This window comes from Pan paniscus, chromosome 16 (assembly GCF_029289425.2).
Source record: "Pan paniscus chromosome 16, NHGRI_mPanPan1-v2.0_pri, whole genome shotgun sequence".
In the NCBI taxonomy this organism is placed as follows: domain Eukaryota; kingdom Metazoa; phylum Chordata; class Mammalia; order Primates; family Hominidae; genus Pan; species Pan paniscus.
Window position 1 is genome coordinate 47,271,290 of NC_073265.2, and position 26,392 is coordinate 47,297,681.

Here is a 26,392-nt window from a genome sequence, read left to right on the forward strand (position 1 = left end):
TTTTAGATCCACTAACTCATGGTACTCTCCTCCCTCATACTTTGTGCCAGCTACTCCCACTGCCTGTAATGTCCCTGACTCCATGTTCACTTAACTTGTCCTTCAGGTTATCACTTAGACATCCCGCCACCCTCTCCAGGAGGCCTTAATACTAGGAGATGTCTCTCCTATGGTGTCCCACCAAATTTCATGCTTCCATATCTAAATAGATCACACTATATTGCAGTTGCTTCGCTACTTGTTTTTCTTACTGTCCTATAAACATCTTAGTTATTTGCCTTTGTAACCCCAATGCCTAATACAGGAGCTGAAACATAGCAGATGCTAAAAAAAATCTGTTAAATAAATGAACGTATGAAGAAATGGGTGAAGGAATAAGAGATCAAAGTTGATGCCACAGAAAGGAGGTAAAAGAAAATCCCTTCCAATTACATGATACCTTTCCCTAGCCTTCCCAAATGGGAATGAGTGAAAGACATAATGGCATTATTTCTTCCCATTCTTTTTGGTTGTTTAGTGTTAGAGATGTTATGCTGGATGAACCATGGAGTATAATTCAATGTTGTAAAGCAGTCTTACATCTAAAAATTTAACAACAAAAAACCCTATTTCAGGTTCTTTTTTTATGGGTGACCAAACAGAACTGTGTTATTATCTCTGACACTCACTATGAAAGCCCCCTTTACCCATATGATTAGGATCTAGGCAGGGAGATCCCCACCTCAAGTGTTCCAGAACATTTAAGCCTCATAAATGCTATCTTGAGAAAAGTAGGCTCTAGATACAGTCAATTTTCATTATTTGTGGATTCCATATTTAAGAACTTGCCTACTACCTAAAATTTATTTGTAACCCAAAAATAAGTACAGAGTGTTCTCAGAGTCATTTATGGGCATGTATATCCAAAGCAGGGATTTTTTTTTTTAATTTCAATAGTTTTGGGAGTACAGGTGGTGTTTGGTTACATGGATAAGTTCTTTAGCAGTGGTTTCCAAGATTTTGGTGCATCTGTCAGCTGGGTAGTGTACACTGTACCCAATATGTAGTCTTTTATCACTCACCCCACTCCCATCCTTCCCCAAAGTCCATTATAACATTCTTATGCCTTTGCATCCTCATAGCTTAGCACTTACTTAGAAGTGAGAATATAAGATATTTGGTTTTCCATTTCTGAGTTACTTCACTTAGAATAATGGCCTCCAGCTCCATTCAAGACGTTGCAAAGACCATTATTTCATTCTGTCTTATGTCAGAGTAGTATTCCATGGTGCATATTTACCACACCTTCTTTAACCACTCGTTGGCTGACGTGCAGTTAGGTTGGTACCAGATTTTTGCAGTTTCAAATTGTACTGCTATAGACATGCATGTGCATGTGTCTTTTTCATATAATGAATTATTTTCCCTGGGTAGGTACACCCAGTAGTGGGATTGCTAGACCAAATGGTAATGCCACTTTTAGTTCTTTAAGGAATCTCCATACTGTTTTCTGTAGTGATTGTACTAGTTTACATTCCCAACCAGCAGTGTAAAAGTGTTCCCTCTCACCACATCCACGCCAACATCTATTTTTTTTATTTTTAAATTATGGACTTTTTTTTTTGCAGTAGTGAGGTGGTTCAGCTGTGGTTTTAACTTGCATTTCCCCAAAGCAGGGAAAATTTTGAGTCACCTGATGCACAAATTCTCAGCTGGGGTTGAGCAAGGTGACGCTCTGCCTTCTTGCTTCAGCTCTCATATTGTTAAAAAAAAAAAAAAAGTGTCCTTTTTTGTGGTCTGTTTAGTGCCACATTTTTCATATTTTTGTGCCTTTTGTTCACAATTTTGCTGTTTAAAATGGCCCCTAAGCATAGTGATGAGTGCTGTCTAGTGTTCCTAAGTGCAAGAATGCTGTAATGTGCCTTACAGAGAAAATACATGTGTCAGACAAGCTTCATTCAGGCATCAGTTATAGTACTTTTGTCTGGTTGGCCATGAGTTCAGTGTTCATAAATCAACAATATATATTAAACAAAGGATCTTTCAACAGAAACACATAAATCAAGGCCATTTTCTGATCAGCAGACAAGAATGTTATGATCAGAAGCTCACAGGAACCTAATCTTGTATTTCCCCTAGGAGCAATAGTTCTGTATTTGCTAATTCAGTGTTCGTGACAACTTTATAAAACATAACTACTATGAATGATGAGAATAAACCATATAAAAATCTGCACTGGGGTAAAGACTTCATCATATTAGTATAAAAATCTGCACTGGGTAAAGACTTCATCAGGGCCACCTTCCTGCCTTGCTGAACCAATCTCCATAGGAAGAGAATTTATCATGGCTTAGGCAGAAAAACACTTCAGTTTGAATCTCACGTCTCCCACTTACTAGCCATGTGACCTTCTTCAAGACACTAAACCCTTGCAGTCTTATTTTCTTAGATGTAAAATGGGTAAAATACCATTTAAAATCCAGACTATCTCATCAGATCACACACAGAATCACATAGATATTGTACATAAAAGAATATTTTATACTTTTAAATTCTATGCAAATATAAAATACATTATTTCTTTATAATTCCAAACATAAAATTAGGTTGTTTTGTAGGAAAATGCATTTAGCACAATAAAGATCTCATGGTTAAAGACTAACGGACTTTCTATATTCCAGACTTCACTGTGAAAAAAAAAAAAGCCAAGTATGCAGAGACAAAATGAAGCTGATGTTAAATTATGGAGTTACAAAAGACAAATACAAATGGATTAATTTACTGAACAAATTTGAGAACAAGTGAATAATTATGATTACGATACCCCTTTCTGTGATCTTCCCCTACGACTCCCCCTGATTTAGTCCAGCTACATTCACTAAGCACTAGACTAGCTAAAGACATTGTTGGCTGAATTCTAAGTGGCCTCTAGGCAAGCCCAAATGTATCTAAAACTGGAAAAGAAAGGACAGCTGCCAAGTTAACCTCTACCTCCATCCTTCCCTCATCTGTTTGAGACACCATGGAGAGAGCTCTTATGACCCAAACTTCAGCCTCCTGAGAATTCTGCCAACAGGCCTGATGGCAGGGAGGGTACCTCATCCTAGTATGACTCTAAATGCACTTTCAGAAAAACTTTTTGGGGAAAAAAAAGTTACTTAGAGTTTAAGAGAATTCATCATTTTTTTCCTTCATTGACTGAACAACAGTTAATGAGTAAAGTTGGGAAAGACTACTGTGAGAGCCCTATGAGAGCCTTTTCTATGCCCTGTATTTATAACTCGTAGATAAGCATCCACAGGATCTCCAAAACGCATCAGATGAAAACAGTGAGGCTTATGGGCCAACCACCTCTATTGCCAGATCAAGTTACATTAAAGCTTCAAACATTATCAGGGATGTCAATCAATATTTAGCTTTATCTAATCAGGATCTTCCCTCCTGAGGAAGTAAAAGAAAACCAAGATACCGTTAGGCCAAATAGAGATCTATGTGCATTGCCTTCTGTTTCACAATCTTCCTCAGAGCTTTGTAAATAGTTTGAAAAGATATTTAAACACCTGAAACATATTTGTTGTTTTAATAATGAAATGACAGGTGGAGTGGGGACCAAAAAAACCAACAACTAGGGACTTTGATCTTGTAAATTTACCTTTCTGTACTGATACAGGACAGGCCCACCTAAAAAGACTGACATGTGTCCCACTGTTGACAAAGGTTTTAATTCTCAGGCCCTCTAATAGGTATGCTCATAACGAATAGTGACTTTCTACCTCACTTAGGCCATCCCCACATCTTGCAAGTGATGCTGGAAAACAGCTGTTCTGTAATATCCTTAGAGTCAGAACTGAACTAAGATTCTGACTTTCCCCAAGGGCAATCTTCTCCACCCTTCTCAGTCAGTTGAACAAGGGAAAAACCTCTAGATGGAAGGGAAGAGCCCCTACAATCAGAAACCCATTTTCTAGAAACTAACATTCCACATGTCATCATCATTTGTAGGGGCAATTTAAAAAATAATCCTTGGAAGTCTTGTCTCTAAATCATCTCCATTCTCACTGTAAATTATTCTTACCTTGTCATACCACACCTACATGAGGCATCACAACAGCCACCTAACTTGGTTCTGCTGCATCCTCTCCTTGCTACTCAATGCAGAGGACCAGAAGCTGGTTAGACATGCAGAGTCTCAGGCCCCACCCCAGACTTATTCAGTCAAAAACTGCACTTGAAAAAGACCCTCAGTTATTCATGAGCACATTAAATTGGAGAAGAACTATTCCCAGCCATCCACACTATCAGCCAAACCACTCCCTTTTTCAGTAAATCAGTACTGCTCAGCCTGGCTAAGAAGGCCCAAAAGAGACACTTCAAAGTTCTGAGCATCACTTTCCAATCCTGCTACTATGCACTCTCCATGGAAAGCAGACTGCCTTCTGGAGAACACAGGTAGAGCACCTGGCACAGTGCTAAGTGGCATCTAGTATCCACTCAATAAATGTGCATTTCCTTTCCTTATGTCTATTCACCACTCCCTATCTCTTTCAGTCCATCCCTTTCCTATAAGGATATCTCTTCCTCCTAGGATCTATTTTGAATTCTCTAATGAAGTGGTTACAAGCCTAGGTTCTAACGTCAAAGTTTTAGCTCTAAAACTTATTTACTCTGTGAATTAGGAAAACTAATTTTACTTCGCCAGACCTCTTTCCACTTTTGTAAACTGAAGATGTTTATAACAGTGCCTTTCTCTTGGGGTTGCTGTGAAAGCACTCAATTGGTATTAGCTATCACTAGTATTCAAGCACAGATAAAAATCTCTTCACTGACTGCTTTAGTTGCTTTAGTCTTGCATACTTTCCCTCTCATTTAAAGGGCTAGAGCACTGACAGGTAAAGCACACAACTTAGCACCCAATTATAACACTCCTATAGGGGCCTTTAAGTTTTTTGTATTGTTGATTCTGTCATGTAACCTGAATCTTAATAATAAAAAGGGGTTAGGATTAGTGTTGTTTGTATAGATTATGAAAGTAATTCATGGCCGTTCGAGAAATATAGAAAGTAGAGAAAAATATTAAAAAGAAACTGAAAATCAGCCATAATCTCACCACTCAGAGACAACTGTTAACACTTAGAATATTTCCTTCCAAAGAGTAGATCTTATGTTTCAGGAGGGCAAGGAGCAAGTCTTAACCTTGCTGGAATTTTCCATGACTTCCCTCCACCCAATAATGCACCTTCATACCTAACCCAGCACCTAATCTAGCACAATGCTGACCACTTACCAGCTGACAAATACATACCTCTTCCTTAGATGAATGATGTATTAAGTGGCATGCCCCTATACTTATATATTTCTATCTATAGAAAAAGGGATGTTGTCAGAGTCAGTGACGTAATTTGGTTGGTTCTTCACTCAGTTCTAACTGCTGTAAGTGTGCTCATATCTGTATTCTGTGTGACTGCTGTTTGTGTTTGGTGGCCAAAGCGCATTTCTGGTGGTCTCACATTTTCCTTTTCAACGTACTCAGATTTCACATACCTACAGGAATGGTCATCCCATGAATTTTATCAGCCCAGCCTGCATAATATCGAAGGGTTTTGATGACGCCCTGCAAATCCACATAAAAAGCTTGCAGGAATGGTTTGCCACCATTTAGGGATTCCATGGTCTGTTGGAAGAGAAATGGAGAGATATTAAGTCCCCAGAACTTTCCAGCGATACACTAATTTCTAGAGCAGAAGAAAAAAGGAAGAGAGAGAATACAAATGCATATGGAGTTGCATACCTGGTCAACTATGAATTCTCAAATAAAAAGATTTCTAGTACTGTCAGTTTGGTTTAGTTCCTAGTAAAAACCACAATGAGTATATATGTGCATATTCCTGTGCTTCCAGTAACCACTATCCAAATACATTAACACAATATTTCTTTAACTAATGATAAAGAAATGTTCTGCTTGTCAAAACAGCTTCCGTTATATTAATGATCAGAGCTCATTGGGGATTTTTTGGCGTCTACACCAGTAATCTGAATCCATAAAGAGGAGCAGAAACATGGGCTCTTTATGCAACTGATGAGAATAGAAAGTGTTCTCCACAGCTGCCAAGAACCCTGCTGAGAAATGGAATATCCATGGTGCACAGCAAGTTTATTTATTACCACCAAATAAACAAGATCTCCTCTAGGGAAGCCCAGATGTTAACAACTTAAAGGCTGGTTTTTTGTAAACATTTACATTAACAACCATTACCTATTAAGAGTGAAATATCTGCTCCATTTAATAAAAATAGCAATATTGAACTGCTTTACATTATAAACATTATTATTTTAACGACATGTTCCTGAACTGGCTAAGTCTGTAACAAAAACAATGAACATGCTGAAATGAGAAGAGTATTTTGACTTGAGAAATATTAAAGGTGTTACAAGTTCGACAAATGAAATTAACAAACATGTTTGTAATTTTCTTTTTTTCCTACAAGTGTATTTTATAAGACATACTGGTGTGAAAATTATTTGATCTCTGACAAAGCTAAAATTAATATATTCTCCAATCAATGAGATGAAAATACTATGACTTCCAGTGTAATTTATCTACTTAGTATGTGTATAAAATGAAGCTTATTTAAAAATATCATGTTACTTATCACTGTATATTGGCTCACCCTTAAAAAAGGGAATCAAACTATTTCCTAGTACTTTTTAGAACATGTATATGTTTACAAGATAGGCATTACGTTCTCTATACAGCTAGCATAGCACCAAAATCTGCACAGCTTAGAGTGAATAGTGTCAATAACCAGAATTTGGGCTGCCTAAATGGTCCCTGTGAGCTGCCGACACCAGTCAAATCCACTGACAATTGCCAGCTCTAGGTCTATTTTCAATTGTGTTTACTTTGGATGCAGTATTAACTTCAGTTTTCCAGTCAGGAGCTCCCCTTTCTTCCACAGGCTACCTCTTACTAAAACTCACTTTTCTCATAGCTTGAGAGTGTTTAAAACAGGAATCTCATTTAGGTGTGGTAGGAAAAGAGATCTGATCAGTGAGACACAGAGAAGAAAAAGAAAGGCATTTGAGTTTTATTATATGAAAATATAACTGGAGAAATTAATTAATCATCTTCTAGCACAGTGTTAATCCAATGCTATAGATATCATATATCTTTAGCTCAATTAAACAGTCATTTATTGACAACCTATGTGCCCTCATTTGCCATTTATGTGCTAAGAACCATGCTAGGATTACCAAAAAAAGGTAAAATACAAGTTTAATTCTCAAGAAAATGATAATCCAGTGAAAAGACAAGTAATGTGTCCCAAAAAACTTGGTTTTGCATGACATTGGTATGTTAGCCAGAAAAATGGTGATGAGACTCAAATAAGCTTGAGAAGCATTTAGTAGCTTTTCCTGAGCCTTTAATATGCCCAGTGTCTTGTGAATCTGCAAGGAGGAATTTCTTCACCATGAAACACCTTTTTCACAGTATGAATAAACACCTCATTGGAAGAGTATTCCCTAGAGTGCCAGATTAGAAAATGTTTTTATATACACATAAATGTTACATATAGCTAGAATCCCAAACCATTTCCATAAAGGAATCATTTTGTTCCCATACTATGAACAGATTCCTGAGGGGGATGGTAGAAGGGAAGAACTATGGTAGGAGGGACACTGAGAAAGGGAAAAAATGATTCCTTCCCCAGAAGCAAGCCCAATAGTGACCTATTTTCCCAAGTAGGCGGAAGGATATAGTACTCATGGCTTGAATGCCCTGACTGAACAAGGAAACCCTAAATATTCATTGATACCAGGTGGAGATCCCAAATGTATAGTGCATACATTCCTAAATGGTTTCAGTTTCCAAAAAGTTTATATTCTCTAAGAAATTGACTTTTATTTTAAAAACAGCAAGAACAACAAAACCCATTAGGGCAGGAGAAGTTCGTTATGTGAGGAAAATCATTGTTTTAGTGAAAGGAAGTTGCTATCTCCTGCTGTCTCTCCTTTCTACTGGCTCACAGAATGACAGGGCAAACGGAGCAGAAGTGTATGAGAGGTCCGTACCATCCCCTCTGGTTCTGAAGGATTCTTTTTACTCAAGAGAGGTTAACTCTGGGGAGGTAAAAACTTTTTCTATTTCATTCTCATAAGAATCATTTGATACTCGTTTTCTGCAAGCAGCATGGTGACTCTCTTGTTGCTTGACTGTTTTTAATTTGTCATGGGGAGGGGGAGTTTTAGAAAAGAAGGTACTTACCAGTCATGGAAAGCTCCAGTTTTCTCTTCAAAATTCAATGAGAAAAGATATTCAGCTGATCCTCCATTTCTCCTTCTCCATCTGTTCCCCAAATCCAAACATGTCTCATTTTTCATATGTATTACCTATTCCTTTGCTTTTTCCCCAGGTCTGCTTCAAAGTATCCTTTTAGGAGCTCAAGACCAGCCTGACCAACATAATGAAACCCCGTCTCTACTAAAAATACAAAAATTAGCCAGGTGTGGTGACACGTGCATGTAATCCCAGCTACTCAGGAGGCTGAGGCAGGAGAATCGCTTGAACCTGGGAGGCAGAGGTTGCAGTAAGCTGAAATCGTGCCACTGCGCTCCAGCCTGGGCGACAGAGCTAGACTCTGTCTTAAAAAATAAAATAAAATACAGCCGAAGAATGTAAATTTCAGCAGAATGGCAAATGTGGGTTAAAGACTTAATGTTTTCTTAGGTTACTTACTGCAAGAACTGCCCTGTCCCGTTCCACCAAGTCTGCAAGCTTATCCAACAGACGTCCCCTTTCTGAAGCATCCATCCTTCTCCACACTGAACCAAGAGAGAAAGCCAGGCGGGCTGCCTGCACTGCTTTGTCTATATCTGCCTGTTAGAGAGGAAGAGGCACAACTGAAGAAAAACACTCCAAATAAAGGAAGAACCATCCACTGTCATGAAAAAAGTGAAGCATGAGCATGTAGTGGTGTACTGAGAGCATATGTTTGCTGCTCTGCTGTTTGAAGGCAGTTATTTCATAGGAAATCTTTTATCTACAAAAGACGTACCTTGTCTGCTTCTTGAACTTCACACACCTGTTCTCCTGTGGCTGGATTATAGACAGGGAACACTCTCCCACTCTCTGAGTTCTGCCACTCGTTGTTTATAAAGATCTAAGGGAGTAGATAACAGAATGGGATCTGTGACACAGGTGATAAGCAGCCAGTCAATGGCCAAGTGTTACGGAACTACTACGGTAATAACACTTGTTGTATAATAAAAGTATACAATTTGAAGTGTTTTAAGAGACCCTTCTAGACTCAACGCCAATTTAGGAATTTCCTCTATATTTTTGCTTTAACATCATACAAAGGCTAACCACAGTTCTTACCTTTCATGAACCTGTCAACTAACTAAAGATACAAATAAGGATAGAGTGTCTCACATACATACAATCATACACTGATGCTAAGGCAAGAGTTATCGATAGCCCAAGCTCTGGCTAGTATCCATGAGGGTTAAATAGCAGATCAAACTTACAGTCATCAAGCCTTAGATCCTACTTTCTCTGCCACAGGCCTAAGTGACTTCTCAAGGAAACTTGAATGGTGCTGCAATAAGCATTCACCTAATTTATACTCAGGTCCTGAACAATGACTCTAACCAAACTAACTAGTTAGTTAAACAAGTTATATGTGTAAATCCAAGTTAGATTTATTTCCCTTTGCTGAATAGGCTATATTGCAGAGCCAAAAAAGATGGGGATGGGGAGTTAGCAAGTGGGGTATAACTTTCAAATGATCACCCCAGGATTTCTTAAAATGCTTGGTCTCCCTATGTATGAAATTGAGATTAAAATGGCAAAGAGACTGAAGATTTGGGAAATTATTCAAGTCAATTTCTCATAAGATTTGTAATAAATGAGTTAAAGGACAAGGGAAAAGAAAAGGCAAGAAAAATTTTAAATTCTTATTGAGTGAGAAACCTAAACTAATATTTTTAGACCATGTAATCTTAGAGGACATACAAAGATGTTTTACTCTATAAAATTTACAGCACCACAATGAAATTTCTGAACTTATGAACCAGTCAGTCATCTAATTTAGGACAAAAACAATGATAATTATTTAGTGCCTGCCATTTAAAAAATAATCAGAGATGAGGCTTAATAAATATAAATCTATACTTGGTAAATATCAAATTCTAGAAAATGTCCCAAAGCTTTCCTTTTAAATGTTTTCCTTGATTTGATAAAAACTATGAGCCCATGTAGAAGGAGGCACTGATTAAACTATAACTTTCTTTTCTCAAAGGATTTTTAAGATAAAGGAAAATACCTTAAATTTGTAGAGCACTTAACACAGCTGTATTGATACAAACAAAATGACCTTGTAATTGTACATTTTACAGTTTATAATACACAGTTCATAAACATGTGTAACAAAATTTACCCAATAAATACTCAGATAACTTCTAGTCACAGGAAAAATAAAGATGGTTAAGAGCGTTCCAGCCCTCCAGAGTCTGACAGTCTCTAGTAGTTTATTTAGTACTTACAATAACCCCGTGAAGCAGGGTTTTCTCTCTATTAAACATGAGAAAATTGAGAGGCAGGGAGCTTGAGTCCAAAGAAGCAGGTTCTTGTTGTGGCTGACTCAACAATGTGTTCTTTCCAATACACATAATTTCCAGGATTAGTCAGCCCAAAGAAACAGAACTAGTTAATGTCCAAGCCTGAGCTAGTTAGAATTCTTAAATTATTGGTCTGGTTCTCTTTTCATTCACTCTATTTAATAAATTTGCTCACAGCTGATAGCTCATTACATTTTCATGCTCCTCTGAACACAGTATTAAAGTCCAGGTAACAAAAGGAGAAAATTAAAAAGTTAGTTTCATTAAGGATCCACTTCTTGGGTATTATCAGGTTTAGGGAAAAAGTGGTCTTACCAATGTCCCTATCCTTTTATTCACCATGTGACTGAATCAAACTTTTTAACCTTTGCAGTATCACCAAGGCCCACTGATCCTAGTTTTGTTTTGTTTTTTTTTTTTTTTAAGACAGAGCCTTGCTCTGTCACCCAGGCTAGAGTGCAGTGGCACTCAATCTCAGCTCAATGCAACCTCTGCCGCCCGGGGTTCAAGTGATTCTGCTGCCTCAGCCTCCCGAGTAGCAGGGATTACAGGCACCCACCACCACGCCCAGCTAATTTTTGTATTTTTAGTAGAGACGGGGTTTCACCTTGTTGGCCAGGCTGGTCATGAACCCCTGACCTCAGGTGATCTGCCTGCCTCCCAAAGTGCTGGGATTACAGGCGTGAGCCACTGCACCCAGCCCCAAGTTCAGTTTTTAGGTTTCTCTGTGCAGCAGTTTTAATTATTTGTAAAGACTGATATTTCATGACTTTTGTTTCTTACAGGTTTTCCAAAAATCAAAAGGAAAAAATACTTATTTTTAGTAAGTTAAACTCATTTTCTTCATCACTTAGTCTATTGATCATTTTATAAATCTAAGATGCATTATAGGATCTAAGATACATTATGATATTTTAGTGATCTTATATTTCCTGTATTTTAAAGTATTTTGCTACTTCATTATGCTAGAAATTACTTCATCATCACTCATCAATTATTTCTAATTGTGCTAAAAAACTAAAATAAGGAAACAAAAAAAATTACGAAATTGCCTAGAAATGAATGTATTTTAAAGTATTTTGCTACTTCATTATGCTAGAAATTACTTCATCATCACTCATCAATTATTTCTAATTGTGCTAAAAGACTAAAATAAGGAAACAAAAAAAATTACGAAATTGCCTAGAAATGAATGTAACCACTGTATCATCCTTCAGTTTTCTAATTGTGTTGTGTAATACATCTTTCAAAAAGTTATAGAAGAAGTCTAGAGATGCCATCTTTGCCATATTCTTTTCAGCTTCCATTGAACACAGTTAAGAATTTGGAATTCTTAATTTTCTGCCCATAATGGGATAAAGAATAAAATTAAGAGAAAGATATTTCACAATAATTAGATGAGTGAGAAAATGAAGGCAGAGACAGAGCACTTGAGATTCTAATGATGAGGTAAAACTGACCATAGAAGCAAAATCTTGGGCTATGAGTCCTTCAGATAAATTCTGTCAGACTTGAGAATCAGAGTAAACAATATATTTACAAAGACAAAAAGGAAACATGATATTCTAACCCATTAATTATTTAATAGGAAGGACTTCATCATTTAGTATTTTGCACAAGAACCTGGACCATCCTGCTTTGGTAAAAGGACATATGACAATTATTTTATCTTTTATAGTATTTGTTGATAAAATTTACTTGATATTCATAAATGGACAAATGCTGAAGGTAGGTATATATGTAAAGGTGACTGGGAAAGACAGACATTATGTAGAAATTTTAAAAGTTCATTGGGTTGCTCAATCTGATTGATTGACATTTATAAAAGTAAAAATGAAAATATTTTTGTAATTGTGAAACAAAAACATGGCCACCTTCTTTTCTACAAAATCATGAACCCTCAAATTTTTCCATAGCATTACACTGTGATAATAATGCATATGCAGGAAGAACCAGAGATAATGATGAGCTATAACCTACTAGAGATCTGTTTAAAATCTGGAGCCAGTATTTACGAGATGATAATGTTCTAGGTTCATATACGACAGCTCATGACCAGTTATTTGCATTCAAAGGCACTGCCAATTTCAGGTTACATTACCTCCAAAATCAGGAAAATATGAAATAAAAATGTGGTTTGCTATGTTTAAATTCTTATTTTGCTGTTTTTTACCATCTCTTTATTCTTACTTCTGTAAATTATTCATAAAAATAAAAATAAAATGAATACATTGAAACCAGATGGTAAATGTGATGGCTATTTTTCCTGGTGTGCCAAAATTAAAATTTTAATTTTACTACATTATTATTTTTGTAGACCTAGTCTTATGACACTTAAAAAATTATATGGACAACTTTGTTGGTACATGGAATAACAAATATCTTCATGGTCAGTACTTGAATGTTTGCAGCTCTCTAGGCAATGTCAAAAGTTTTGAATCCTGTCCATAGCATTATTCCCTGAGCAGGGCTCCTTGGAGAAATGGTGTATTTCAGAACTGTAGCAGGGAAAGTACAAGATGAGCCTGGAACATTGTGGTGCTTGAAATCAAGTAAATACTTAAAAATGGATAGGAACATAATAAAAAGATACAGAAGTCATCATGAAGAGGCTACCAATGGACAATACTGGAATAATTTAAACAAAAAATAAATAATGCTGGTAATAGATTATGACCCATAGAATGAAAAAGACATCCAAAAGTTCATAATGATATACATTTTTAAATGAATAAATAAATAAATGTGGGATAAGGAGGCGCTCTTCTTCACAGTAGAATTCCAACTACTAGATGTGAAGAGATGATGGGATTAGATGATTATTATTTGTAAAATACCATAGTAATAACTGCTTCAGGTAAAAATCATCACTAGATAGTAAAATTGGTGGGCAAATATGCAATGAAAAATGTATGATGGATATTCATGTAGTTTCAAAATATCTCCCCTGAAGATACTTAATTACAAAAGAAAAAATAGTAACTTTATGTTGGAGAAACTTGGCAGACACCACCTTAATCAAATGATTAAAGCTGATGTCACCAGCAATGGGACAAATTGATATCATGTGCAGCTGATATGCTGAGAAAGACAAGATCAGTTCTGTGGTAATCTTACCCAAAAGGCATAACCTAAATTCAAACATGAGGATACAACAGGCAAATCCAAACTAAAGCATATTCCACAAAATAATTGTCCCATACTTACTTAAAGTGCCAAGGTCATGAGAGGCTAGTAAAATTAAAAAACTGTTCCAAATTAAAGGTCACTAATAAGACATAAAAATTAAATGCATCATGTAACCATGGATTCTCTGATGGGCCAGGAAAAAAAAATACATATTATTGGAACAATTGGTGAAATTTGAATAAGATTTTTAGGTTAGATGATAATATTTTATCAATGTTAATTTCCTGATTTTTATACCTTTTATAATTTTAAGATCATTTGGGGAATCTGCATGAAGTGTATACAGAAATTGTTGCATTATTTTTGAACTTTATTTTTGTAAATCTGAAATTATTTCAAAATGGAAAGCAAAAAAAAAAGTTTAAAAGTCAGTGTCATCTTTCAGTGCCTACCTTTCATATTTTAAATGCCCCAAACAAATTTGTTAAACGAAGAAACGAGGATTCAACATCTTCACAAAAGTTTCTTTAAATGTGACTTTGCGGAAAATAAAATAAGCCACTCAAGCTCTGTCTTGAAACATGGCCCAATGATGCCAAATCATTTTAAGTTAAAGCCATGTTAATCTCAGTATAAGAAACCAGAATATTTTGCTTTGCAGTTTACTGAGTTTCAGAATTAGTATGAGGAAAAATGTGGGCTTTACTACAGAGGTCTTTGAAAGTAGAAAGTGTATCTGACCCTAAGTTACTTGACTGTTGCTCAGTTTCTTCATTTGGAAAATATACAAATACTGACTTATTAAAATCATGTAATTCTGTGATGCTTTAACCGAAGGTAAAAAGAACAGATGGTCCATAAAAGAAGGCACCTATCTAATCTAGGTTTCTCAGAGGTTGGAGGGATTAGTTCATATCCCTTTCTTTCCATTGTGGTTGTGAAGAACTGTCGACTGACATATTATAGGTTGTTGTTGGTATTAAAAAGACAGAATGATAGGCACTTAGCTAACATTAACCAGAATGGAATGTCTGCTGAGAGAGGACATGAATCACTTTCTTTTTTATTATTATTTTTTAAATGTTATTTAAGTTCTGGGATACATGTGCAGGACATGCAGGTTTGTTATGCATGTAAACATGTGCCATGGTGGTTTGCTGCACCTATCATCACATCACCTAGGTTTAAGCCCCACATGCATTAGCTTTTTTATCCTGATGCTCTCCCTCCGCCCACCCCCTCCAATAGGCCCCAGCATGTGTTATTCCCTTCCTTGAATCCATGTGTTCTCATTGTGCAACTCCCACTTATAAGTGAGAACATGTGGTGTTTGGTTTTCTGTTCCTGTGTTAGTTTGCTGAGGATAATGGCTTCCAGCTCCATCCAAGTACCTGTAAAGGATATGATCTCATTCCTTTGTATGGCTGCATAGTATTCCACAGTGTATATGTACCACATTTTCTTTATCCATTGATGGGTATTTGGGTTGATTCCACATCTTTGCTATTGTGAATAGTGCTGCAATGAACATATGTGTGCATGTATCTTTATAATATGATTTATATTCCTTTGGGTGTATACCCAGTAATGGGATTGCCAGGTCAAATGGTATTGACACGAATCACTTTCTAACATCTTTCCTGATATGGTCAGAAATACAGTACCTCCCACACCAAGAACAAATCTGAAACACACTGAAGAACGAGGAGAATATATGTGAGGAACAAAATTTTCTTATATTTAATAGATGCGGTAAAAACATATGTAATATAAATGCAAGTTAAGATCTACCATATTAAAATATACCATGAACACATCATTCAAGCACTGGAACATTATTAGTATTACTGAAGCTACCTGTGTGTTTCTTCCTAATCCCGTCCTCCAGCTTGACCCACCCTGCCACTAGAGGTAACCACTAACCTGTATTTTTAATTTATTTATTCTTAGATATTTTCTTTCATTTTCTTGATCAAATGTAGTATTTATTTGATGCAGGTTTCTGTGTTTATTGTATCAATTTTGTAAAATGCATTAGGATCATCTTGATTGTCATTAACGTTTTATGTTTGTACTATGATCACTGAGAAAGCCATGCTGAAATTTCCCATGGTGGTGGATTTATCAACATATTCCTTAACTCTAAATTTCTACCTTTATAATTTTCGGGGTATTTTATTAGTGTATATAAGTTCATAACCATTAGATCTCTCTGGCAAACCATTTATCAATATGAAGTGATGCTCTTTATTACTAATAAAGCTTCCAATTTTAGAGCCTATTTTGTTTAATAGTAGCATAGCTACCCAAGCCTTTCTCCAGTATTTGTCTCATTTATCTTTTCCTGTCTTTCTGCTCTCAACTCTATCTTTATTATTTTGATGTGTCTCTGTAAGTGACATATGGTTAGATTTTATTTAATATGAAAATCTGCATTTTAACTAGCAAGTTTAATATATTTCTATTAACTTTTTGAGTTGGGGAGGGTTCACTAGAAGCAGTTTATATGACTGACTCCTCCACTTAGAAAAACCAGAACAGTATATAGACAGTCACACTTCAAATATATTACCCAAGAGAACACTGGAATTCAACAAAGAAGGGACAGGAAGCACCAAAAGTAAGAAAAGAGGTTGCCTCTTGCATCCTCCCTGACTGGGATCAGCTGGGAGCCAGGAGTGATTTCCCAAAGTGGGAAATGGGTGAGTGGGAGACTTCCAGCAGCCAACATCCCCACCGTGGAATTGTGCAATTCTGGCCACTTGAAAAGCCCTCAATCCTCCCAAGCCCTGAAACTAACACAGGGAGCTGCCAGGAGACCAGGAAATGGAACTGCTCCTAGGAGAGAACTTAACACTGGGCCCCACATCCTTTCTGAGACCTAAGCAGCTACAGCAAGGCATCATTTCCAAACCTAGCCTTTGACAAACTTCGTGCTGTCCTGGGGCCCAGCAGTTCCAGGACTGAGGCATTAAGGAAACTCAGGCTATTACTGCTGGGACAGCAGGGCAAGCTGGGAGCGCTCCTGTAGCCAAGGCTAAGAAGCCAGTGAGACATGAGCTGAAGCACCCAGTGCTGGTAGACATGTGTTGCTGAGATCTAAGATGGAGACAAAAGTTGCTGCTGGAATTGGTGGTGAGCTGGGCAGGGGTTGCTGCAGCTGGTGCAGGGGGATGAGTTAGGTGCAGGCTACGGCCACCAGGGTAGGGGATCAAGCCTCACTAAAACTGGGGCATGAAACAGGCACAATTCCCCACCTGCCGGTCCAGGCTGTGGCCACTGATGATGGCCACATCCTCTCCAGTGGCAGGGCCTCAATGCAGCTGCTACTGCCCCTCACTCAAGCACTCTGCCTAGGGCCTAAGAATTGCCCTACCCCTGCCCATCACAGCTAGTGCCTCCTCTCACCACTGTGGGGGCTGAACAAAAGCCTATCTGGCCTCACTTTGTTCCCCATTCCCGAGACAGAGTACATAGACTGAGGTCCTGGAGACTGCCCAACCCAATCTACCACCTTGGGTACCTGAACATTCCGTACAGGGTACTGAGGTTGGGCCTAACTTCCCAGCCAATACCACATAAGCTGAAATCTACCTGCAAGTGCTACCTCAGGCCTGGAGACTTGCCTGTCCAGCACATCACAGCCACTCTCAATATCCATGCACACTACTCAGGATGCAGAGGATCATCCTACTACTGCTACTGCCATTGCCATGCCATACAAGCTGCCTAGGGACCCGAGAACACATCCAACCACCTGGTCCACTGCTGCCACTACCTCCAGGGGGGAAAGCCACCTGAAGGCCAAGAATCAGCCTGCTCCAACACAGGTGCCAGGGTATTCCACACTGAGGCACAAAGACAGGCACACTCAACCCACCACTGCAACCACTGGGGCCTAAAGACTGGCCTACCTGGCATCCCAGTCCTCAGCACAACTTCACCACAGCCTCTGCTAATAACCACACTATAACTTACCAAGGAAATCACAGATATCACTGATGTTGTTTACTGCCAAAGAAATCATATAGAGACTACACCACTGCATCCACCCAGAATCAAAGCCAAAATGCCCCATCCAACCAACACCACAGATACACCTTCAGGAAAAATTCCTCCCCTATGAAAGTAAATTCAAAAATAGGAAGAACCAACTGTTATACCAGATGTGCAGATATCAACATAAGGACAACATGAAAAAGCGAAGAAATATGACACCTCCAAAGGAACACAATACTCCATCAACAGATCTTAATCAGAAAATTTCAAAATCCCAGATAAAGAATTCAAAATATTGACTTTCAAGAATCTTAGTGAGATACAAGTGAATTCTGAACATAAAAAATCAGAAAAATAATTCAGGAAATAAATGAGAAACTTACCGAAGACATAAATTTTTTTTTTAAAGAAACAAATAGAAATCTGGAACAGAATAATTCATTGAAGGGAAAAAAATGCATTTAAAATCTTAGAACCAGGCAAAATAATTTCTAATCTTCAAGACAGGTCTTTTGAAATAATCCAGTAAAACAAAACAAAGAACAGAGAATTTAAAGAATATAAGCAAAGCCTTTGTGACACTTGGGACAATTTTAAAGTGACCAAATTTACAAATTATTAGTATAATCAAGAAACAAGAAACAAAGATGAAAACTTGCCAAGCCTAGCAATATTTAACACATGCAGATACAGGATGCTTAATGATTCTCAGGCAGATACAATATGAAAAGGTTTTCTACATGGCATATTGTTATCAGACTGTCTGAAGTCAATGATAAAGAGAAAATCCTAAAAACAGCAACAGAAAAGCATCTAGTCACCTATAAAGGAAACCCCATCAAACTAACAGCAGATTTCTCAGCAGAAACATTACAGGCCAGAAGAGAATGAGATGGCATATTCAAAGTGCTGGGGGGAAAAAAAAAAAAGGAACTGCCAACCCAGAATATTATCTCTAGCAAAATTATCCTTCACAAATGAAGGCGAAATAGACTGATTCCCAGATAAGCAAAGACTGAAGGAATTCATTACCACTAGACTGACCCTACAAGAAATGCTCAAAATAGGGCTGGGCAGGGTGGTGCATGCTTGTAATCCCAGCATTTTGGGAGGCTGAGGTGGGTGGAGCACCTGAGGTTGGGAGCTCAAGACCAGCCTGACCAAATCATGGAGAAACCTCCTCTCTACTGAAAATACAAAATTAGCCAGGCGTGGTGGCACATGCCTGTAATCTCAGCTACTGGGAAGGCTGAGGCAGGAGAATCGCTTGAACCTGGGAGGTGGAGGTTGCAGTGAGCTGAGATTGCACCATTGCACTCCAGCCTGGGCAACAAAAGCAAAATTCCATCTCAAAAAAAATGCTCAAAATATTAACTCTGAAATATGGAAGTATAAAACTCATTTGTAAAGCAATCCCACAAAGTAGGAAGAGAAAAGACTCAAATGGTACCACTACAGGAATCCAAACTACAGTGTAAACAATAAGAAAAAAAAGAGGCAAAGAATATATAAAACAACCAGAAAAGAGATATAATGGCTGAATGGATTTTTAAAAAATGATCCAATTTTATACTGCCTAGAAGAAACTCACTTTATCAGTAAAGACAAATGTAGACTGAAAGTTAAGGGATGAAAAAAAGTGAAAAAAGATATTCCACTCACATGGAAACCAAATGTGAGCAGGAGTAGCTGTATTTATATCAGATAAAAACAGATTTTAAGCCATGACCAGTTAAAAAAAAAAAGGCAAAGAAGTTCATTATATAATGAGGGAATCAATTCAACAAGAGAATATAAAATCTAAATATGTATGCATCAAACACTGGAGCACCCAGATTCATAGAGCAAATATTACTAGATCTAAATAGACAGACTACAATACAATAGTGGGGGACTTCAACACCCTCACTGTCAGCACTAGACAGATCATCTAGGCAGAAAATCAACCAAAAAGCACTGGATTTAAACTAGACTTTACACCAAATAGACCTAACATTCTATCCAACTACTGCAGACTATACATCCTTTTCATCAGCACATGGAATATTCTCCAGAACAGACCATATGTTGGACCACAAAATAAATCTCAGCAATTTTTAAAAAATCATATCAAGTATCTCCTCAGACAACAAAGGAATAAAACTAGAAATCAATGCCAAGAACAACTCTGGAAACTATACAAATACATGGAAACTAAACAACATGCTCCTGAATGACCACTGTGTCAACAAATAAAAATAGAAATTTAAAAACTTCTTGAAACAAATGAAAAGAGAAACAACATACCAAAACTCTTGGGAATAACAAAAGCAGTGCTAAGAGGAAATTTTATAGCAATTAATGCCTACATCTAAAAAAAGTAGAAAGATTATAAATTAATAATCTTTATCAATGTACCTTGAGAAACTAGAAAAACACGAAGAAACCAAACCCCAAATTAGCAGAAGAAAATAAATAATAAAGATCAGATATAACTAAATGAAACAGAGACTAAAAAGAATACAACAGGATCAACAAAACAAAAAGCTGGTTCTTTGAAGAGATAAACAAAATTGATAAACTGCTACCTAGACTAACCTAAAAAGGAGAAGAATCAAACAAAATCAGAACTGAAAATTGAAAATAGAGACATTACAATGGATACCACAGTAATCTCTGAAGAACTACACACTGACAAACTGATAAACCTAGGGGAGATGGATACATTCCTGGAAACATATAAGCTACCAAGATTGAATCAGGAAGAAATAGAAAACCTGAACAGCTCAATAACAAGCAGCAATATTGAATCAGTAATAACAAGGTTCTCAATAAAGAAAAGCCCAAGACAAGAATCCAGCCAAATTCTACCAAACATACAAAGAATAACTAACATCAATCCTCCTGAAACTATTCGAAAAAATCAAAGAGGAGGAATGTGTTAGTCTGTTTTGTATTGCCGTAAAGGAATACCTGAGGATAGATAATTTAAAAAGAATTTATCTTGGCTTATGATTCTGCAGGCCATATGAGAAGTAGGGTGCCAGCATCTGCTCTTAGTGAGGCCACAGGAAGCTTAAAATCATGGCAGAATGTGAAGGGGAAGCAGGTGTGTTACATGGTGACAGAGGGAGCAAGAGAGAAAAGAGGAAATGCCAGACTTCTTTAAACAACTAGCTCTCATGTGAACTAACAGAGCAAGAACTCACTCATTACCTCAGAGAGTGCACCAAGCCACTACTGACAGATCCAGTCCCATGACACAAACACCTCCCACCAGGCTCCACCTCCAACACTGGGGATCACATTGCCACATGAGATTTGGAGGGGACATACATCCAAACCATATCAAGGGAATTCTCTCTAAATCATTCTATAAGGCTAGCATCACCCTAATACCAAAATCAGACAAGGATACAACAACAAAATAAGAAAACTACAAGCCAATATCCCTGATGAAATAGACACAAAAATCTTCAACAAAATACTAACAAACCTAAATCAACAGCACATTGAAAAGATAACACACTATGATAAAGTAGGATTTTTACCAGGAATGCAAGGATGGTTCAACATACACAAATCAGCAAACATGATACACTGAAAATCTACAGAATGAAGGACCAAAACCATATAATCATCTCAATAGATGCAGAAAAAGCATTTGATAAAATCAACATCCCACTCCTATCGGTATGCTTCCAAGATGGCCAAATAGGAAGAGCTCTGGTCTGCAGCTCCCAGCAAGGTGAACACAGAAGACAGGTGATTTCTGCATTTCCAACTAAGGTACCCGGTTCATTTCACTGGGACTGGTTCGACAGTGGGTGCAGCCCACAGAGGGTGAGCCGAAGCAGGGCGGGACATCACCTCACCCAGGAAGCACAAGGGGTCAGGGGATTTCCCTTTCCTAGCCAAGGGAAGCCATGACAGATTGTACGTGGAGGAACAGTACACTCTTGCCCAAATACTGTGCTATTCCCACAGTCTTAGCAACCAGCAGACCAACGTATTCCCTCCCATGCCAGGTTCGGCGGGTCCCATGCCCACGGAGCCTTGCTCACTGCTAGTGCAGCAGTCTGAGATTGACCTCCGAGGCTGCAGCCTGGTCGGAGGAGGGGTGTCTGCCATTGTTGAGGCTTGAGTAGGTAAACAAAGTGGCCAGGAAGACTGAACTGGGTGGAGCCCACCACAGCTCAGCAAGCCCTACTGCCTCTCTAGACTCCACCTCTGTGGGCAGGGCATAGCTGAACAAAAGGCAGCAGACAACTTCTGCAGACTTAAACGTCCCTGAAGACAGGGACAGCTCTGAAGACAGCAGTGGTTTTCCCAGCACAGTGTTTGAGCTATGAGAATGGACAAACTGCCTCCTCAAGTGGGTCCCTGACACCCACTGTAGGCTGACTGGGAGACCCTCCCAGTAGGGGCCTAAAGACACCTCATACAGGCAGGTGACCCTCTGAGATGAAGCTTCCAGAGGAAGGATTAGGCAGCAATATTTGCTGTTCTGCATTATTTGCTCTTCTGCAGCCTCTGCTGCTGATACCCAGGCAAACAGTGGACCTACAGCAAACTCCAACAGACCTGCAGCTGAGGGGCCTGACTGTTAGAAGGAAAACTAACAAACAGAAAGGAATAGCATCAACATCAACAAAAACAACATCCACACCAAAACCCCATTTGTAGGTCACCAATATCAAAGACCAAAGGTAGATAAAACCACAAAGATGGGGAGAAGAGAAACCTGAGCAGAAAAGGTGAAAATTCCAAAAACCAGAGCACCTCTTCTTCTCCAAAGGATCACAGCTCCTCACCAGCAATGGAACAAAACTGCACGGTGAATGAGTTTGATGAGTTGACAGAAGTAGGCTTCAGAAGGTCGGTAATAACAAACTTCTCTGAGCTAAAGGAGCATGTTCTAACCCATCACAAGCAATCTAAAAACCTTGAAAAAAGGTTAGATGCATGGCTAACTAGAATAAACAGTGTAGAGAAGACCTTAAATGACCTGATGGAACTGAAAACCATGGCACCAGAACTTCGTAATGCACATACAAGCTTCAAGAGCTGATTCAATCAAGTAGAAGAAAGGCTATCAGTGATTGAAGATCAAATTAATGAAATAAAGCAAGAAAATAAGATTAGAGAAAAAAGAGTGAAAAGAAAGAAACAAAGCCTCCAAGAAATATGGGACTATGTGAAAAGACCAACTCTATGTTTGATTGGTGTACCTGAAAGTGACGGGGACAATGGAACCAAGTTAGAAAACACTCTTCAGGATATTATGCAGGAGAACTTCCCCAACCTAGCAAGGCAGGCCAGCATTCAAATTTAGGAAATACAGAGACCACCACAAAGATATTCCTCAAGAAGAGCAACCCCAAGACACATAATCGCCAGATTCACCAAGGTTGAAATGAAGGAAAAAATGTTAAGGGCAGCCAGAGAGAAAGGTAAGGTTACCCACAAATGGAAGCCCATCAGACTAACAGCAGATCCCTTGGCAGAAACTCTAAAATCCAGAAGAGAGTGGGGGCCAATATTCAACATTCTTAAAGAAAAGAATTTTCAACCCAGAATTTCCCATCCAGCCAAACTAAGCTTCATAAGTGAAGGAGAAATAAAATCCTTCACAAACAAGCAAATGCTGAGAGATTTTGTCACCATCAGGCCTGCCTTACAAGAGCTCCTGAAAGAAGCACTAAACATGGAAAGGAACAACTGGTACCAGCCACTGCAAAAACAAGCAAAACTGTAAAGACCATCTATGCTATGAAGAAACTCCATCAATTAACGGGCAAAATAACCAACTAACATCATAATGACAGGATCAAATTCACACATAACAATATTAACCTTAAATGTAAATGGGCTAAATGCCCTAATTAAAAGACACAGACTGCTAAATTGGATAGAGTCAAGACCCATAAGTATGCTGTATTCAAGATACTGATCTCAACTGCAGAGACACACACAGGCTCAAAATAAAGGGATGGAGGAATATCTACCAAGCAAATGGAAAGCAAAAACAAAAGCAGGGGTTGCAATCCCAGTCTGATGAAACAGACTTTAAACCAACAAAGATCAAAAGAGACAAAAAAGGCCATTACATAATGGTATAGGGATCAATTCAACAAGAAGAGCTAACTATCCTAAACACATATGCACCCAATACAGGAGCACCCAGACTCATAAAGCAAGTCCTTAGAGACCTACAAAGAGACTTAGACTCCCACACAATAATAATGGGAGACTTTAACACCCCACTGTCAATATTAGATAGATCTACAAGAAAGAAGGTTAACAAGGATATCCAGGACTTGAACTCAGCACTGCACCAAGTGGACCAAGTCTATTAAGACTCTCTACCCCAAATCAACACAATATACATTCTTCTCAGCACCACATCGCACTTACTCTAAAACTGACCACATAATTCGAAGTAAAACACTCCTCAGCAAATGTAAAAGAACACAAATCACAACAAACTGTCTCTCAGACCACAGTGCAATCAAATTAGAACTCAGGGTAAGAAACTCACTCAAAACCGCATAACTACATGGAAACTGAACAACCTGCTCCTGAATGACTACTGGGTAAATAACGAAATGAAGGCAGAAATAAAGATGTTCTTTGAAACCAATGAGAACAAAGACACAACGTACCAGAATCTCTGGGACACATTTAAAGCAGTGTGTAGAGGGAAATTTATAGCAGTAAATGCCCACAAGAGAAAGCAGGAAAGATCTAAACTCAACACCCTAACATCACAATTAAAAGAACTAGAGAAGCAACAGCAAACAAATTCAAAAGCTAGCAGAAGGCAAGAAATAACTAAGATGAGAGCAGAACTGAAGGAGATAGAGACATAAAAATCCCCTAAAAAAAAAAATCAATGAATCCAGGAGCTGGTTTTTTGAAAAGATCAACAAAACAGATATACTGCTAGCAAGACTAATAAAAAAGAGAGAAAAATCAAATAAAAATGATAAAGGGAATATCACCACCGATTCCACAGAAATACAAACTACCATCAGAGAATACTATAAACACCTCTATGCAAATAAACTACAAAATCTAGAAGAAATGGATAAATTCCTGGACACATACACCCTCCCAAGAATAAACCAGGAAGAAGTTGAATCTCTGAATAGACCAATAATCAGTTCTGAAATTGAGGCAATAATAGCCTACCAACCAAAAAGTCCAGGACCAGATGGAATCACAGCCCAATTCTAACAGAAGTACAAACAGCAAAGAGGATCTGGTACCATTCCTTCTGAAACTATTCCAATCAATAGAAAAAGAGGGAATCCTCCCTAACTCATTTTATGAGGACAGCATCATCCTGATACCAAAGTCTGGCAGAGACACAACAAAAAAAGAGAATTTTAGACCAATATCCCTGATGAACACTGCTATGACAATCCTCAATAAAATACTGGCAAACCAAATCCAGCAGCACATCAAAAAGCTTATCCAACACAATCAAGTTGGCTTCATCCCTGGGATGCAAGGCTGGTTCAACATATGCAAACTGATAAATATAATCCATCACATAAACAGAACCAAGGACAAAAACCACATGATTATCTCAATAGATGCAGAAAAGGCCTTCAACAAAATTCAACAGCTCTTCATGTTAAAAACTCTCAATAAACTAGGTATTGATACAATGTATCGCAAAATAATAAGAGCTATTTATGACAAACTCACAGCCAATATCATACTGAATGGGCAAAAACTAGAAGCATTCCCTTTGAAAACCGGCACAAGACAAGGATGCCCTCCCTCACCACTCCTCTTCAGCATAGTATTGGAAGTTCTGGTCAGGGCAATCAGAGAAGAGAAAGAAATAAAGGGTATCTAATTAGGAAAAGAGGAAGTCAAATTGTCCCTGTTTGCAGGTGACATGATTGTATATTTAGAAAACCCCAATGTGTCAGCCCAAAATCTCCTTAATAGGCAACTTCAGCATAGTCTCAGGATACAAAATCAATGTGCAAAAATCACAAACATTCCTATACACCAATAACAGACAGAGAGCCAAATCATTAGTGAACTTCCATTCATAATTGCTAGAAAAAAAATAAAATACCTAGGAATCCAATTTACAAGGGATGTGAAGGACCTCTTCAAGGAGAACTACAAACCACTGCTCAACAAAATAAAAGAGGACACAAACAGATGGAAGAACATTCCATGCTCATGGATAGGAAGGATCAATATTGTAAAAATGGCCATACTGCCCAAGGTAATTTATAGATTCAATGCCATCCCCATCAAGCTACCAATGACTTTCTTCAAAGAACTGGAAAAAACTGAAGTTCATATGGAACCAAAAAAGAGCCCACAAAGCCACGACGATCCTAAGCAAAAAGAACAAAGCTAGAGGCATCATGCTACCTGACTTCAAGGCTACAGTAACCAAAACAGCCTGGTACTGGAACCAGCACAGATACACAGACCAATGGAACACAACAGAGGCCTCAGAAATAACACCACACATCTACAACCATCTGATCTTTGACAAACCTGACAAAAACAAGAAATGGTGAAAGGATTCCCTATTTAATAAACAGTGCTGGGGAAACTGGCTAGTCACATGCAGAAAGCTGACACTGGATCCCTTCCTTACACCTTGTACAAAAATTAACTCAAGATGGATTAAAGACTTAAATGTTAGACC

At 38.0% G+C, this 26,392-nt stretch overlaps 1 protein-coding gene across 5 annotated transcripts in view; it reads right to left on the reverse strand.

The window, feature by feature from the left end:
* Positions 1-26,392, reverse strand: part of ALDH1A2 (aldehyde dehydrogenase 1 family member A2) — a 180,435-nt gene that overhangs the window by 74,581 nt on the left and 79,462 nt on the right. For all 5 annotated transcript variants that reach the window (XR_008621184.3, XR_008621183.3, XM_055098816.3 and 2 more), the window contains exons 2-4: positions 9,033-9,137; positions 8,714-8,854; positions 5,521-5,650 (exon numbers count right to left, since the gene is read on the reverse strand). Coding sequence is in view for 3 of the 5 variants with exons in the window: in XM_055098816.3 (XP_054954791.1) it covers positions 5,521-5,650; positions 8,714-8,854; positions 9,033-9,137 (376 nt within the window). In the remaining 2 variants the exon portion in view is untranslated. The remainder of the gene's footprint in view (positions 1-5,520; positions 5,651-8,713; positions 8,855-9,032; positions 9,138-26,392) is intronic.